Source organism: Sardina pilchardus, chromosome 13 (assembly GCF_963854185.1).
Source record: "Sardina pilchardus chromosome 13, fSarPil1.1, whole genome shotgun sequence".
NCBI lineage: Eukaryota > Metazoa > Chordata > Actinopteri > Clupeiformes > Clupeidae > Sardina > Sardina pilchardus.
The window spans coordinates 16429678-16447923 of NC_085006.1; the positions used below are offsets into that span (position 1 = coordinate 16429678).

An 18246-nucleotide genomic window follows, 5' to 3' on the forward strand; every position below is an offset into this window, starting at 1 on the left:
CGTGTGTCATTCTACTGCTCCATATCTTAACATGGTCTCTATATGTGTGTAATACTGTATATTATTCGTTTTCACGGTTTGAATTTGAAAGAGAAGATGGAAACCAATCTGTCTGTGCCTGAAAAGAACGCACACAGTCATTTACACATCATGTAACATTGGTGACTTTTAATTATTTGTTACAATATTAAGTTGTTGGACTATGTTCTCTCTATCCCAGAGTCTTTAAAATACAGCGATATGTTGACCTTAAATATTCTTCTTCCTAGATGAGGTGGGCTGTGTTGTGCCTGAGGTCTGTAAGCAGGTGTGTGGGACTGAGGTGGGCTGCTCCAACATAGCATATCCCAAACTGGTGGTCTCTGTCATGCCCAATGGTAATTTTGCATGCAGCATGCATTTGCACGGTTGCACCCGTGCATTGTTGTCCCCAGTTTGCTTCAGGCATTTTTTTGTTTGTTTGTTTAATTAGTCTTGTAAGGGTGTCTTTGGTTGTGACCAAAAGTGTCCTGAGAGAATTCTGAGAGAGAGAGAGAGAGAGAGAGAGAGAGAGAGAGAGAGAGAGAGCGAGAGAGAATCCTGGAGAGAGAGAGACCAACCACTTGCCTTATCTTGCCGTAACAGGTCTGCGAGGTCTGATGCTGGCGGTGATGTTGGCTGCTCTCATGAGCTCGTTGGCCTCCATCTTCAACAGCAGCAGCACCCTCTTCACCATGGACATCTGGACACGCCTGCGACCTCAGGCCAGGGACCGAGAACTCATGGTAGTGGGCAGGTCAGGCACCATCTCTTCAGTGTGCTTTACATGTGGGAGTAAGGACATTTAGAGCCAGGGGAGACAAGTTAGAGCCAAGTTTCTGTCCACATCTTCAGCAGTTATAGTTATAGCAGTTGCTTGGCCATGTACCTAATCCTCTAAGAATGAAAATCACATTCCGGTATATTGTCCACGCAAAAGAAGCACAAATCATTACGCAGTAGTGACATACTCAAGATACTGAAACTGACAGTGTGCTCTCAGTGACACCAAATGAGTGTATACTTACTAACAGGAAAGTAGTCTGATCTTTAAAATCACTGCAAAGACTGAAGTTGTCCCACTATCTCTACTTTCTTTGTGTATTCTTTGATATGTGTTTGCTTGGCGGACCCCTTATCACCCCTCTGTCTGCTAGAGTTTGGATCCTCTTTATCGTGGCTATCAGTATCTGCTGGATCCCAGTTGTGCAGGCTGCCCAGAGCGGTCAGCTGTTTGACTACATCCAATCGGTGACGAGCTACCTTGCTCCGCCCATAGCTGTCGTCTTCCTTCTGGCTGTTTTTGTCAAGAGAGTCACTGAGGCAGTGAGTATGACCAGAAAGCCCTTCATTGTAATGTGAGATCAGTGGCGCACTAATCTAACATGCAGAATGCTTTTATACTCTTTAAAGCTCCTTACACAAAGGTCTTTGATAAGGAATGAAAGGTATCACCTTTTTTGTTTGTTTTCATTTCTGTTCATTGTTTCACATCGTGGATGTACAAAATATATCCCATATCCTAGAGATTGGGGTCACTGACATGCCTAATATACAGTATATATTTAGAAAATATGACAATAATTGATCAATTTTAGAATCAGTGCTGGAGCTGGTTTGGTTAAGGCGTATTAAGATCAGTGTTCTGTCCTTCTGTGCCTGTCACATCAGGGAGCTTTCTGGGGCTTAATGGGCGGACTGGCCATAGGCTTGGCTCGTATGGGGGCCGAGTTTGCTTTTGGCACGGGCAGTTGCGTGTTCCCTTCGCCCTGCCCCGCCATCGTGTGTGGTGTCCACTACCTCTACTTCTCCATCATTCAGTTCTTCTGCACCGGCTTCCTGGTCCTCTTCATCAGCTACAACACACCACCCATCGAGGATAAGCATGTGAGTGGATCTGCGGGAGAAATTCTTGGGTTTGCAAAAAGTGAAATTTAAGCCCACAGAATACCAAATACAGACAATACAATGTGAAGGAACACATCCAAAATGTCATCTGATCTCAGACAAAAAAAAGTCAATTGGATATGCCAGAGATAAGTTCAGTCTGGGTGGATTCTTGAGGGACTGCATCACAACAAATGAGGATCTGATACAGTCTCCACTGTTATGCAGGAACTCTGAGTATTATAAACACTGGAGTGTGTCTTGATGGAGGAATGTTTTGCTTGTACAGCTTCACCGGCTGGTCTTTGGCCTCCGGTTCTCCAAGGAGGACAGGATTGATCTGGACAGGGTGGAAGAGGAGAAGGCCAGGAATGCCCGTCGACAGGCAGAGCAGAAAACCAGAGCCATGGCTGAGGAGGAGACGGGTAAGGACACACACACACACACACACTCACTCACTCACAACCTTACACACTTGTTTGCAAAATTCTCATTCACCCCTACACTGATACACATGCACTATCAACTGTGATTTAGGAATTTTTATTATTATTATTAGTATTATTTCTAGATTCCGAGATTTTTTACCTTTTTCATATTTCTGATATGCTCTAGTCTCTATTCCCTCCATGACTTGTAATGACTATCCATATTCTATCCTATTTGTTTACCAACAACTCTGAGGGCTTTGAAAATGGGGGCATTTACCAGTTTTTTAATAGAGTGAATTCATCGCCAGCAATTCAAATGCCAGCTACTGTACCTCTGACAAGTGCGTTTGTCTCCGTTCTGCTGTCCTCAGTGGAAAGCCCCCCGCAGACCCAGTCTGGGCTCTGTCGTCTCATCGGCTGGTTCTGCGGAGTGGGCGGAGCCCAGGCCCCCGAGCCCACCGAGGAGGAAGTCACCGAGGCGTCCAAGCAACTGCCTGACATCCAAGAACACCCTTTCTGGCGATACATGGTGGATGCTAATGCTCTCGTCATGATGACTGTAGCCATTTTTTTCTGGGGTTACTATGCATAATGGACGGTCCTCATATGAACGACACAATAAATGAATTCAAATGAAATGTAAAGTCACCCATTGACTGTTCAAGTAAAAAAACTAAAATTCAAATTAAGCAATATAGGGTACTATGAAGGACTATTGAGTGATCACTTGCAGCATACTGACAAATAAAGTAAAAATATTCTCTTCAGCTGCTGTTGAAATCCATCTAAGTTGTTCTCTGTGATACTGCTCCAGCATCCTATCCTTGAATAACCCCAGCCAGACTCTCTCTCTCCACTTGATAAATGAAGTCAAGAGTGTTCAGCTCATCAGGAATACTTGTCTTCTGTTCTTAGTTCTTCAGAAAAGACTGAAAGCTCATCTTGTAGAGGTAGTTGACAAGTGACTGATCACTTTCTATAAAGCGCATTGAATGTATAAAAAGACCATGTGGCGCTCCTATTGGCTACAGATGTAAAACTGTTACCATATCACTGTGTGAAATCTCAAGACAATGTAAAACACAGACATGGAAAGTAGCATAACAATGGAATTGGGTCACGTGTTCCAAGGACTTAAAATATCTCAGACATCTCCTCAAATACTTCACTTTCTCAGGCAACTGCGAAAATCTAAACCCAATATAGAAAAATGTGTTGAAAAGAGTTATTTTCCAAAACGCTATATCCACCATTTTATTTTTAGTTTTTCCCCTAGTAATTTCAGTGGAACTGCATTGGGTTATGTTTAGTTGATTTATCTTTACTCAATCAAAACAAAACAACTGCATTTTTATTGATTTGACCTGTGTTTTTGACATTTTAAAAAATGGATTTATAGCGTTTTGGAAAAGAGCTCTTCATATAATAGTATACTGTAGTATAGTATTAGGCTCTCATACCATCTTGCCGGAAGACATGTCTAAGAGCAGGAACACACGTCTGACTCTTGGAACTGAAAAGTTTTCAAACAGCCGCCTGAGGATAACAGCTTGCTGTCTGGAGGTGGGGAAAAAACACCTTCCATTATTGACACTGAAGCTTCTAGTGGAGATGCAGACAATGGCAGCGTCTAATCTGAACATCTGCACTGGATCCTTTAGAATTCAGTCAGCCTGACATGGAAATTGTATTGTTTACAACTGACGTAACGGACACTGAACAAAAATATAAATGCAACACTTTTGATTCAGGGTTCATACACATTTCCACCAGAGAATTTCGATGACTTTTCCATGATTTTTTTTACAAATTTCCTTCTATTTCTCAAAACCTCACATCAACTAGTGCTACATTAATAATAGATATGACGCGTGAGATAACGGGATGGTTACCTAGAAGGAATGCTCTCAAAACGTAAAAAATTGCCAATCGGTTGTGACGCAAGTGTGAGTGAGACATGACCTGCCCATATGAGATATGTTTCTGAGTTGAATTGGATGAAGCAAATTTCCATGACTTTTCCCAAACTTTTGGGGTATTTTTTGTTTTCCAAAACCTTTCCATGCCTGGAAATTGGCATTATCAAATTCCATAACTTTTCCAGGTTTTTTAAAAACGTATGAACCCTGTTGATTTCATTCCTATTTTTGCTTACACCATTTCTATCCAATTTTGTCCAAAACATTTTTCAAATCTGTGAGTGAGCACCTCAGCTTCAAGCTAATCCATTCACCAAACATGTAACATGAAAAAAGACTGTGAACAAAAGTGTGAAACTGGCACGTCCACAACTGAATGTAAAAGGTTATGTACGCCAACACTGCTCTTTACCAAATTTGTAAAAAAAAGCCTGTTGTGTGCATAAAAGTATAACATCTTTTGATTACTAAAAATGGGAGACAAAATTAACATTACATTCATATTTTTGTTCAGTATAGTTGAAACCATATCATCGATCAATCAATAGACCTTTGACAGAATAAACTGCATCTACCCCCTGTTTGATGCTTGCCCAACTGCACAGATCATGACTGACAGCTGGGGACAAACCTGTTTGACAGTAACCACAGTCAAAACCCCATATAATGTTGGGTAAAAGAGAAAACACACGAAAGAGAAGTTAAACAGGCAGTTGCAGTTATTTTTTAAATCACCTCTTTTTTTTTTTATTTTAGACGTAGATATTTTCCCATTAGCACTGGACATCTCTGAAACCTACAACGGTCTCCCAACCCCCCCAGAGCCGAGGGATTGACATGGAAAGTTCTGCGGTTCTCCTGCGTGAACAGTTCTCCGAGGGGGAGGCAGAGAGCGGAATGAGCGGGGTTAAGGCTGGAAGCTGGTGTTTCTGAGATTCACTATGGTCCTCTTCTCGGTCAGCGTTCTTCTTGCACCCACATGAAGCAAAAAGAAAACACACGCGCATGCATGCACGCACACGCTCACACACACACACACACACACACACACACACACACACACACACACACACACACACACACACACACACTCACTCACAACCAAACGGATTGCTTTGGCAAAGGCTTTCCTCTGCGTGCCAGCAAGGAGAGAGGCTAAGAGGTTCTGGACTGAAGAAAGGGGAAAAATAAAAGGTCTAAAATAAAATTGCCATCATAAATTCAGAAAAGGAAAAAAATATATATATACAAACACACAAAAAGGATAAAAAGAGGGAGAACATAGTCCTCAAAAACAGGAATGGAGCAAAAAATAATGACTTCAATAATAATAACAATAATAATAATCATTCACACCCAAACACCCAAACAAAAAAAAAATAATAATAATCTATAACAAGCAGTCATTTTCACAAAAAAAGTGACATCAGGCCTTTGCAAAGTGACATCATTTAGCTCCGTTTCATGCCCCCTCAGTGTCAGCTTGTTTAGACTTTCCCAAGACCCCAAGACCCCACCCCCCCACCCACCCTCACCCTCCCACCTCATGAGATAGCAAGTCTTTGACAGCAAAACTTTTCAAGCTCTATTTTTTTTCTCTCCTTTTCCTGGTGTGGGGGGGGAGGGGGTCGATTCCAGAAATCAAACGCCAGAAGAGATTGCCAAGCCAGAAAAGAACTTCTAACTCATTCTTTTTTTTTGTTTGTTTTACGAGTAAATGCCAAGATCTAATTATCCCATGCAGCAGACATAATTGCAAAATTTCCACCAGCCTCCGTTCAATCCTCCATACATGTGCATTGGCCTGGCAGTTACAGGTGTATGTATGTGTGTGTTAGAGAGTGATGTACTGCTAAGAAAGAACTCATACAGACATGATAGCGAGGTTAGACTGAGCTGAGAGGCGGGAAGGGGGGAGGCAAACCAGACCCTCCGGCATTACTCTGGCATTCTGAGGTACAAACAGGCAGGAGAGGGGGAGACGGGGCGCAGCGGAAGAGAGAGAGAGAGACGAGGAAGAGGCGGGAGCTGGAGGAGGATGATGAGAACCCCCAGCTCCCCCTTCCCCAATCCGTCCTGCCTCAAACGAAAAAAAAAAAAAACAAACGACACAAAAAAAATAATAAACAGCCCGTCGCCCCCAAAACGCCGCCCGGGGGGGGGGGCCCTTTTTACCTCCCGTCGTCTCGCTTCGAGCGCGCCTGCACCAGGTCGCACGGCTGCACCCAGTTGTTGTCGTGCAGGCCCACGCGGCAGCCCGGCGTGTCCTTGTCCGTGCGCCGACAGCACATCCAGTAGGAGCGTCCGTAAGGCAGGTCGTGGTGGTAAGGTTTGGGGTGCCAGCGGCAGAGCGAGACGTCGCCGCGCTCGTACTGCCGCTTGCACTGCTTGCAGGGGTCGTCGCGGTACAGCGGGTCCTGGTTCCAGCGGGAGTCCGTGGCGCGCACGCCGTACGTCTCGATGAGCGCCTTGAAGTCGTGGCACGTGCACTTGAGGGCGGCGAGCGAGCGCGTGGGCAGGTAGCCGAAGATGTTGACCATGATGTGGTCGGGGAGCGAGAGCATGTACTGCCGCGGCTCCAGCAGCCGCTGGATCTGGAAGCGGATCTCCAGGAAGTCGTGCGAGACATGGCGGTAGAGGCGGCACAGCGAGGAGGACGCGTCGCCGCCCGTGCCGTCCTCCACGCCCGGGAGCGGCGAGTCGGGCCGCTCAGCGGTGCCGATGACCGTCCCGTTGCCGCCGCAGCCGCCTCCCGCGGCCGACCCGCCGCTGCTGCTGTTGTTGTTAGCGCAGTCCAAAGAGCAGAGGCCGCCGCCACCGTTCACACCCATGCCCTTGACCCCGACTTCCTCGTCGGGGGTGGGCGGTTGCAGGAAGAAGAGCTGACCGGGCGGGGGGTCCTCGGACGTGTCCGACGAGCTGCCCCCTCCTCCCGGCTTGGCGAAACACACCGTCTCCTCCTGGACATTCTCTGTGCTGTCCTTACCGTAAAAAACGCACTGGTCCACCGCGCCCGTCACCACCACCTCCACGTGGAAACCGGTCACGCGCTCGCGAGAAACATTCTTCTTCTCCGCAGGGACGAGGTCAGGGTTGGGGTCCGGGGTGGCGGAAGAGGCCGACGAGGGCCGGTCGGGGTGGCCGTCGCCCAAGCCGCCGTCCGCCTTCGGGGAGCCAGCTAACAGGAGACTCGGGTCTCGAGAGGAAGGGCTGACCAGCTGGTACAGGTCGCAGGTGATCTTCTCTTTGGACCGCGCGCCGTTCTGCGCTCCGCCCGACCCGCAGCTCATGAACATGCAGCGCGGGCGACCGGCCGGCTCCGACTGGGAGCGAGAGTCCAAGCTGGACACTCGGAAGGCAATTCGGACTTCACCCCTGCCGTGGGGCGTCGTGGGAGGGGCGCCGGCGGGGGCGGTGGTTGTTGTTGTTGTTGTTGTTGCTGTTGCGGGCGCCTGGTCTTTTGCGGGCACATTCTCTGGCACGCTCTGCTGCGACTCGTAGTGCGCCACGGCCTGGGCGACCCGCCGGGTGTCATTCAGCTGCTGGTCCAGCTCCTGCTGCTGCTCGTCCAGGTCGCTGCTGGAGTCTGGCAGAGACAGGGTGTCCTCGGACATGTAGACCACCGGGCCGGTGTCCGACTCGGAGCCTGGGGGGACGCCGTTGGACTCGGGGTGAAGGTGATGGCCGGGGGTGGTGGTCTGCCCTTGGACCACCATGCCCTGTAAGGCCATGGCTGTGCGCTGCTCCACCAGGGCCACCATCTCCGCCACGGACAGCAGGTCCGTCTCGCTGACGCCCCCGAGGCCGTCGTCCACGGGCACGGCCTCGGCGGGCGAGGACTCGTTGGGGGCCCTGGTGGGGGGGTCGTACGAGGAGCAGCGCCGCCGCCGCTTGGCCTTGGTGCAATCCGTGGCCCAGTTGCCCTTCACCTTCATGGCGCTGGGCCTGGGCAGGCCCGTGCCGCTGAACTGGTGCGCCACGAAGAAGGCGATCTTCTCCTTCGTGTTGCCCGGCTTGATGACGTACCAGGTGTCCAGCAGGACCCGGCCGTCCTCCACTTGCGTGGTGGGCGACGGGGGGGCCGGCGGCGGCGGCGGCGGCTGCTGCATGTTGTTCGCCGCGGTCGGAGGGGTGTTCTCCGTGCCGGCGTCCTCATCGTCGTCGTCATCCTCCGGCCCGGTCCCGACGCTCCCGTCTATGGACGTTCTGCCCGCGGCGTCCGCCTTGCAGAGCGAGGGGGCGGGTCCGTTGCCCCCCGTGCCACCTCCATACGGTTTGTTCTGGGAGTAGGTGCCGAAGGGGCGCGGGCACCACAGCCGGATGTGGGAGAAGGTGTCACGGTTCATAATGGGCCCGCTAGGAGCATATCTGCGTCTCTACGCTGGACGGCTGCTGCAGAAGACGTCGCCACACATTCTCATTCACGCTTCTCAGCTCGCAGGCACCAGTGGATCTACAATCTGTGGGGAAACAACAGATAAAGGGAAATTAAAAAATGCACTTCAAACCAATGACACACAAGAACTTTGTCTTTCTGTATAAGAGAAAACACAAATATATACACATCTATGCAACGTTCTGACATAACGTTCCGCAATAAAGAAAATGTGAATGTAAGGTGTACATGCCTCATGCATAGACTATTAATCTATTCTGATTCTGAAGGTAACGCAGATCACATGTTCCAACACAGGTTTGTGTACACATAATATAGATACTGTATATAAAGTGTTCTTTCAACACTTCATGGTTTGGGACATTGGGAAACAAGTCCAAGAAGGAGGATTAACGACTTATCAAAACAACAGCACTAACCAAGGCCCATAGTAGCGCTTTTCCCTCCAGATCTACAACACAGATCTGGAGGGTTTCCAAGTCTTACTCAGCAAGCTTATCTGACCAACTCAAAATTTTCAATTAGCGCTTAATTCTTGTTTAGTGGAACACCTCATAGAAAGGATCAAAATACAAAATGTAGACAACAAAAATGGGTGAACACACAAGAATAGTCTACACTCAAGTGTCTTTTCTACAGATATTAATAGACAAATACAGATCAGATGTCAATGCCCAGAGTGCGTAAGCCTTGGGTATATTTTTAAACTGAAAGTCTGCCCGGTATATTAATCAATTCAAGCTCCAAGATAGAACTTTTGGATATTTTAGCACTAGATGTAAAACCCTTCGATAAACAACTCACTGCAATGTCAAAAGGAGACCAGGAATTCTCCACAAGGTCAGCAAGCCAATCAGCATTTCTCCAAAAATGGCTCACACAACAGACAGGCAGTCAATTCGGAGTCAATATTCAGTTACATTCTCTTTGCTGCATGGAGGCAAATTGTTTGGAACGGGAAGGGGAGAGAAGAGGAGAGGGGGAAGATGGGGAGAAACCGCTGACGCTAATCCAACGATGGGCTTGAACCGTTTTCAGCTTCTCTGCTCTACCACTGTGCAAAAGTTGTGATTACAGAACCCACTGCAGAGCTTTTAAAGCTCCATGGTTATCCTCTGCGAACAGACGTGTCATCATGGCCCATCAAGACCCATGTTCAAGACATTCACTTACGCGAGCCAGTGGAGATTTGGGAGACACAACCTATAATAGCCCACGCACTTCGAAATAGACGTTTGTGGGCGTTGGTGAATGTGTGCTTCGATACAGGAGAAAAAGGGTCTGCTAGGCAAATCTGTTTGTGTTTAAATCTGACTGGTGTGCCTCACCCAATCTGCAGTCATTTCATTAGTCAGTTTGGAAATGTGAGAATGATATGACCAGGATGTCCACCAGCCACAACAGAAAAAAGGGTGATATCAGTCCGGCACGTCACACGAATGTTGACTTCACATCTCCAGTGAAAAACCCTTAGGGATGATGATGCACTTTATTTCCTCTTGATTCAAAACAATTGCTGCAAATTACATGCAGATTTCAGCCTTTTGCATAATCCCGTCAAATCCTACCAGAGCTTGGGCTAGCTCAAAATCACTTTATAGCACACTCAGAGCTGCTTGTCTCTCACAGGCGGGATCAAGCGTGTGACCACACTCTCCCTCGCTCACACAACCAACCACACACACACACACACACACACACACACGGTGTGCAGCTGAGCCTGCTCCCCACTTCATTTCTATAGCTGAAGGCCACACACACACTCAGTGCCCTTTCAACTGGTCTGTTCGACACTGACAAAATGTCATCACATTAGGTTATCAAGATAAAACCAAAAAGATAGAACAGAGGACTCTCCATTGCAAACTGCCACCACCAGTAAATTCAGTAAGGGAAAATAAAGCCAGCATAAAGGCTAGTCTACACCAAGACACACCTGACACACACACACACACACGAATGCACGTACACAAACAGACAAAGACCATTCAAAATAGGCTCCAGCAGCTTCTATCTGCATCTCCAACTCGGGATGGTAATGTAACGTGTGGGCGGGTGTGGAGATCAGAGGGAGGGTTTGTGTCAAAGTCTGTCTTCGAAATAACCACTAAAAACACGCAAATCTGAACAATGTCAGAGATTTGCCCATGTAGGGGGAAACAACCTGGTTTCCGGTTCACTGTAGCTTTGTCGGTCATGCACCGAACTCTTCCTATGCAAAAGCCACGTTAAAACGATTTTCCATTCGGTCATCTTTAAGACTACTAACTGACACCACACACACAACACCCTCAGCCATACGAGTTGCCCCCATTCCCCCACCAGCACTACACACCCCATCCTACCCAAACCTGCTGCGACCCTTTTTTCAGACAGACTATCCTCCCTTCGCCGAGGTGGCTGGGGCCGGCGCTCCACGCGGCGCCGTGATGAATTACGATGGCCACAGACGCGCTCCACCCCTGCGCGTCTGCACACACAATGCGACCGTCGGTGGGGGAGGCGACCAAAAGCGATGGATACTTGTCCTCCTCCCCGCCCCTCACAACAATGGGGCCTGCTGCCACGGCTTCCTTCATCCCAGCCAGCCCAGATGTAAATAAAGGGCCAGAGCGGAGAGCCTTTTGTCGCCGCGGCAAAGACAACGACTTATGATGAAGTGATTGGTGGCACTTGAGGCATAATGGCAGGAACTTCTCCACACATCCCCATGTCTGAGGCCATCTAAAGAGGGGTCAGTGGCAGGGTTTTCATCAGCCTTCATCCAGTGTGACCAGAGTGTCTAATTATGGTGACCAAGTGAGAAAAAAAAAGAAAAAAACTTGGCACCTCAACCAATGAAAGAAAAAAAGGGGGGGGGGGGTCAATTTAATATTGTGTTGCATATTATGTCCCAGTGAACTGCACATTGACTAAGTTAAACCTACAAATATCAGGATCTTCAGAGCTTTATTAGGCTGGGTGTCCATTAACAGTAAACTAATTTCATTTGAAAAATCGGTGAAGGAGAAAACATAACCAAAGAGAGAACAGGACAGCTCCTGTTTCACTCGCTCTAGAGACGGACTTCCAGTGTTTGCCCAAAACAGCAACACTGGCTGAACACATAGGCTTGAGTCCTTAGAAGTGAACAGGAAAGGAGTCTCAGACCAAGCAAAAGTCCCAATCATAATCAAAGTGACCACTGAATGATACGGTTACTCATTTCAGATGTAACAACAGACAAGTGTACATTGTTCAACCATGCTGAATACGTATGGGTCTGGTCCTGGTCCACAGTACACTAGACTTGGTCCACAGTCAATGTTAGTCATCTAATACCTTAATAAACGTTAAAGAAAGTCAATTACCACTGCCTGGTTGTTGTCTTAAACTTTAAACCCTTGATAATCACTCGGCATGACGTCAACTTTAGGGGTACAACACTGTCTTTGGCTATTGAAGTTACTGTGGTGCCTTTGATAACACTAAACTTTGTAGGGGGGTGTTGAATTATTCTGCAGAAAAAAATAATAATAATACGTTTGACTAAAATACAATCCAATCACAAATTTAACGTCACAACTTCTTCTATTTGCCTACAAAGCCGTTGATTGATCAAATGGTGGACTTCGTCCATTCCATCAAGACGCTGCTGGAGTGGCTGCACTACAACAGCTTGTTTTAGGCCTCGGGTGAGGACTAGATAGCTCACCTGGAGGAAAGAGATTAGCTAACAAGCAGAAAGTTATGATACTCGTTGGGACAAATTATACAACTAGCAGGTTTTAACGCGGATAGTAAAACATACCGCAGGCGACCACTTAAAAAAAACAGCCGTCAATATGAATGGTTGCTTTCCTACACTCATTTTAACAAAAAACACAAACACATCAACCAAGTTGACTAGCGTCAGAGTGCGAGGCCTTGCCAATGTTTGGATTACGACTAGGTAGTAGCTTTCCATTTTGTGTGGATTATAACGTTGCGAAACTGATAACACCGCATCCATACCAAAAAGAGAGCATTATCATAACAAGTCGTGACCATTAACATAGAATCAAGAGAAGCATAAAGTTACTTAAAAAACAATATTTCAACGTTAACGTTACGTCGCTTCTTCGTGTAACACAGCTTGCTATCCTGTCATTAGCTAGTTGTAACAGCATTAACGTTAACTCTACTGGTGGCCGACACATGTTGAGTTATATAGTCAAGTAAGGATGTCTTAAGAGTAGTTATTATGGATAACTAGTTTATTTTAATAACGGCAAATAATAGTCAAGTAGCTTCGATTAATCTTAGGCGGTGCATACGCATTGTTTGCATCAACTAAAGTTACCCTCGCTTGTAATTTGTTAGCCAACAAGTCACTAAATTTAGCTAGCTATCGCTAACACTAGCTATACTTCGATGGCATGTTGTTCACAATACACAAAACCTGTGCGTTAAAATATATATGTATACTTATGTCTGTATTAAACCCCGCTCGTGAAAGCACTAGAGGGTATCAACTTGGTAAGAGAGATAACATGAAAACTACATCTAGAAATCGTTAGCCGAATGAGGCAAGCAACGAATGTTAACTTGATCTAAACAGCTAATGGTAGCGTAATGAGCAACTAACGTAAGGATAGTACCTAAGATAGCTAATAAAGAGCCCCCGTTATATATATATAGAAATATTGACATATAAAGACAACTACCACCTTATGTGAGTCCATTTTGTCGCAATAAATATGCCTCGATTTCAACAGGCATATTTACCTACACATCACAACATTACCAGTGTCTGTGTTCATGCTAGGTTTACTGAGTTAGCTCATGTTACCTAGCTAACAAAGTTGGGAATCGAAAAAAAAAAAAACATTGCGTGAAAGGGTGGTTATGACGAAATACAGAGAAACACAACACTGTCAAGTTCAAATTTCTGACTGAAAATCGAGAGGGTATAATTTGTCGTATTAGTTTTAATGTACTCACACAGCGATGGCCTTTAAAATGTGTCATTCTAATCTTTGGTTGTAGCTAGCAACTACACACGTCATTGTAAACACAATTCTCTAGCTAAGTGTAAAAGGTGTTCAAAGCTGTCGAAACAAGGTAACGTTATCTAACAAACTACATAAGTTGAGTGAGCATCGTGACAATCGACCATGTTCATAAAAGGAAGTCGGGATTAACATCAAAGTTAGCTATGGTTGGCAAATGTCAGTTCTCTCTTAAGTGGTTAATTTTCCGAAAGCTGGCAAACGAATCAGCTAGGTCCCCCAGCTAACTTAGCAAGCAAGCTAGCTCACTAGGTACGCAGTGCTGACTCGTTGATAGCCCATGGTAATGCCATTAATAGTCTCGTATTTCATGTAATTGTTTTCTTTCTTACCTAAAAACAATCCTTTGGTATGTTGTTGTTGTCTCGTTTGTGCGTCCAGAAATGTTTTTACTCGTAGACGTGTCAATAAACTGATTCCTCTTCCCTTTCAGAGCACCAAACAAGGAAGGAATCAGAACAAGGATGTCGGGTTGCAGGTATCAAAGCAACCTAGCCTGTTAGCTTTGGCCAAATCCTTGTTAGCATTCACGTTAGCTACCTGCGGTGCGTATCTTGATTAAGCTAACGTTAATCCATACTCAAAGTGGATACAGTCGAGCTTCCAACGTAAGAAAACGCGATCGTTACTAAGTCATTTGTTTTTAGCACTTGTGTCAATTTTGGACATTTTCTGATGGCTTACGGCTGAGGACACAAGTACAGTTTCTAGGTTCCCTGCATAGCTAACCATAATAGTCAGCCATGGGAGAGCAGTCGAGCAAGGCCATCTTGTTGACAGGCAGCTGCATAAGGCTTGCAACCAATAGCAAAGCAGACTCGATGGCGTGCCCATATATGGTTTTCACTTGCTCCCCCTTTCTCTCACCCCTCCGCCCCCTCCCACCGTCTTTTCCCACCCCCGAGCATGTGGGGTTGCCAGATTAAATGATGAAGGTACTTCAGCTGTGGTGTTGTCCTGCCAAAATGAGAATTTTGCAAGGGGAATTTCGCCAAACACATGAATCATTCTGCCTTTATTTAAACAAGTGTAGCCTATTACACCATTTGGGATTGGACATTACCAGACTTGATTTTTTCACCTCAGTAGCAGCTAAAGACACAGTTGCAAAAGCTAAACGCAGATTGAATGTGTGTGGATGTGTGGATGCAGTATAGTAACCAAGCTAAAGTAAGGTGACCATGGTTGTGCTCCATAAGGATCTGAACCACCAGACACCAAGATAAACTGTCTTGGCTCACAATTCATGATATCATATAACCCAGATTATTACCAGATTTGGTCAGTGCAGAAATGTATGCAGTGGATTAAAGAATAAAGTATACTTATTTAATAAAGTGCAATGTTTTGATGCAACCAAGTGATTAACCTCAACTGGTTTTACAGTATAGTTTTAAAAATTCCAGGTGTCTCACCACTTTTGTCACTTTGCTAAACTTGTTGTTAATGTTTAATGTCAATTTGGACAATGATAATGGTAATATTGGGAGTAGGAAAGAAAGAATTGTGAAATAGTTGAGGAGATGCCACAGTCAGCATTGTTCACCTGTGTCTTGTCTCAAAGTGTATTGTCTTGAATTTGAAGCTGACTCTTGCCTGCTTGCTTTTTCAGGCTGTGTTTGGAAATCTTTGAGTGAGCATAATTATTCCTTTGGGTGGGTTAATTATATTGGTGGTGTGGATTGTGTCCTTTCCTTTCTAAAGGCTTTGCCAGGTATAGCGACCTAAAGTCTTGAGTCAGCAAAACATCACTGAACATTCACAGCATTGTGTGGTGGAGTCTGTTACTTCATCCAAAAGCAGTCTGTGCTCCCAGCTCACTTCACAGAATTCTCTGGAATTTTGGAAATTATAATTTTAGTATTCTGTCAGTCCTGTTTTTTGCACTACGAATAAGCAAGTTGGGATTGCCTCTAGGAGTGCTTACATTTGCAATATGACATTTGTAAAGAAAAACATTTTCCAGATCTTTTTTGTCAAGAGGGTATGTAAAAAGTTATGCAGATGGTGAAATAAGCTTACCAGGCCTTGCCTTATAGCCTATAGGCCTCTTCAGTATACTGTCCACCCGTCACTGACCTCTAGTTCTTGTGATTTGTAGTAGTCTGTAATGACTGTTACTGTAATGTTTCTGATCATGGAACTCTAAACTTTAAAAAGTAATATTTCCCTAACAATTCTGTGTATTATACACAGTAGGTAGGCCCATTTACTTTGGAATTACTTAAAACATGCATGCAGGCACCAGGGGAAATATTCAAGGGAATGTGTAATTAGTTACACAGTTATATTGGAAGGAGCTCAATTAGTCTGTTCTTCCAAATCCAAAATGATGCTGTTCAAGAGGCATAGTATGGAGGTGGAAGCCCTAAAGACATTCTTTTATTTATTTTAGTGAACCATCTCAATTCATGCATGCTGTTGTGTTGAGATAATGGCGGATGTTCATCCAACATAGCAATAAGATTAATTCAAATATTTTAGGAAAACTATACATAAGGCATAGCTTGATGAGCTAGACCTACATCAAGATGTAGGGTCTGGGAACTCACGATAGGCAGGGCTCAATTGGAGGGGTGGGATAAATGGTTGTCTTTCCCTCTCCACGCAATAGCATAGTGCTAAGTCATCTTCTTGTTTTCAAGTAGCAAGATGGGGAATTCACGCTTAACAGCTGCAACTTGTGGTCGCAGGTCAGTCGTCATTATTATCACCCACTGACTCTATACATGATGTGATTAGCCCAATAGAAGTTTGATTTTTCCAGCTCTCAAGCCAATGGAGAGTTGCTAGACTACCCTGGCACCAAATTACATTTGCTGCCACTAGGAAGTGTCTAGATTTCTAGGCTACATAAGGCAGCTAGTCATTTAAGATCTACCAGTTGGACAGTCAACATCAGTGTTGGGGAGTAACGCATTACATGTAATTGAGTTACGTAATTTAATTACAAAATAAACGTAACAGTAATATATTACAGTTACTATAGAAAAATGTGTAATTCAATTACAGGTACTTTTGAAATTGTTCAAAATTACAATTTGAATTACATCTCAATATTTTCAGCAAAACCTTGCAAATAATATTGTATGTAAAAATAACCCTCCACAGCCATAGTTTGATACGGGACCTTCTGATAGGCTCTATCACGTCTACAGCGCCATCATCGTAGGCCTACATGCCTGCCTGTAAACGTGTTATGATTATCATTATATTATCCTCACAAAAAATGTGATGCTAATTCATATTGAATGCCCTTGCTGCCTTGTGCGCTTGTACAGAACTGCTCGGCAGCCTGTAGACCAAAGGCCGAAATCTTTGCATGGATTTGGGGGCTAAATATATCATTAAAAAATCGGAAAAGTAATCAAAAAGTAATCAAAAGTAATTAGTTACGTTACTCAGAAAAAGTTGTTCAAATAGTTACACTACTATTGCATTTTAAACAGGGTAACTTGTAACTGTAACACATTACATTTCTAAAGTAACCTTCCCAACACTGGTCAACATGTGCGCTGATCTGCAATAAGGCCTTTTCTGATGTGTGTAATATGACAAACACCTGTTAAACCATAGACTAGGCTAGTGTTTTCACCCTTAAAGTAAAGGCATGCTACGTATACAGCTGGTGTTTGGGTTAACTTTATGCCAAATAGCTATAGGCGGCTTGGAGTTAAAATTTCTTGTGTATTCTCTCAAGAAAGGCAGGCCTTGAGAAATTATGCACTGATCAACAGCCCACTTCTGCTCATGAAGAGGACATACCTACTGTCCCATAGACTATCATTTCATTTTCACTGAAAATCTGTTTTTTGTTAGGGTCTTGAATTAATTATGTTATCAAGATAAAACAGATCTCTGATTAATTTGTTATCATCGGGAAAGCTTTGTTATTTTGAGATAAAGACATGAATTGGTCAACATCATTAATCACTCTGAAAGGGACTGCGTTTTATCCCAGACTGAAGAAATTTGACCTCAAGCTATAGGTTCCATTAATTTTTGTATTCAATCATTATTGTATTTATTTTATTTAAATAAATGTGACTTGACTTGACTTGACTTGACATTGAAGTCTATGGCCTCTGCTCTACTGTGCGATCCAGGTTCACAGAGGTAGCTTCAGATGTACAGGCTTCTTCCTCCGCCTTAACAATCTTTGGTATTATAAACCTAGAACTGGAGAGGGAAGAAGTATTGCCCCTATTCATTTCAATGGCCCATGCTAGGCTATTTACTTAAGCTGAAAAAGTAAAAAATTCACCTCAACCACGTTTTTCAAAGTTATTATGTTTCACAGGGCTCATTTCGCACCTAGACTTACACTATAGTCCAATTTGCATATTCTGTAGGCTACATACAATAATATGAGTGCACAAGCCAATGCTCTTGTGCACTCATTAGGTATCGCAAGTACAGAAGAATGCAAATTGGAGCACAGTGTTATTTTCCAGAGGCAACAGATTGGTGGTTGAGCTGGCAAGTTCCTGTTGGGTGGATCAGATAATCCACACAGATGCACACAGTTTATAGCCATTGGAAATGCGGCCCCTTATTGGCTTGTT

General features: G+C 44.8%; 2 protein-coding genes across 2 annotated transcripts in view; one reads left to right on the top strand and one right to left on the bottom strand.

Moving 5' to 3' along the window:
• Positions 1 to 3061, top strand: part of slc5a2 (solute carrier family 5 member 2) — a 6775-nt gene extending 3714 nt beyond the window's left edge. The window contains exons 10-15 of the mRNA XM_062552190.1: positions 270 to 377; positions 625 to 775; positions 1176 to 1344; positions 1690 to 1905; positions 2195 to 2330; positions 2708 to 3061. Of these exons, the coding sequence (XP_062408174.1) occupies positions 270 to 377; positions 625 to 775; positions 1176 to 1344; positions 1690 to 1905; positions 2195 to 2330; positions 2708 to 2928 (1001 nt within the window). The 3' untranslated portion in view covers positions 2929 to 3061. The remainder of the gene's footprint in view (positions 1 to 269; positions 378 to 624; positions 776 to 1175; positions 1345 to 1689; positions 1906 to 2194; positions 2331 to 2707) is intronic.
• Positions 3062 to 5793: 2732 nt separating this feature from the next.
• On the bottom strand, positions 5794 to 14470 carry fbxo46 (F-box protein 46). The gene is made up of 2 exons (XM_062552425.1): positions 14014 to 14470; positions 5794 to 8715 (listed from the first exon to the last, which is right to left on the bottom strand). Exon 2 carries the CDS (start codon positions 8599 to 8601, stop codon positions 6427 to 6429), a length of 2175 nt encoding a protein of 724 aa, XP_062408409.1. The 5' UTR covers positions 8602 to 8715; positions 14014 to 14470; the 3' UTR covers positions 5794 to 6426.
• Positions 14471 to 18246: the final 3776 nt, after the last annotated feature.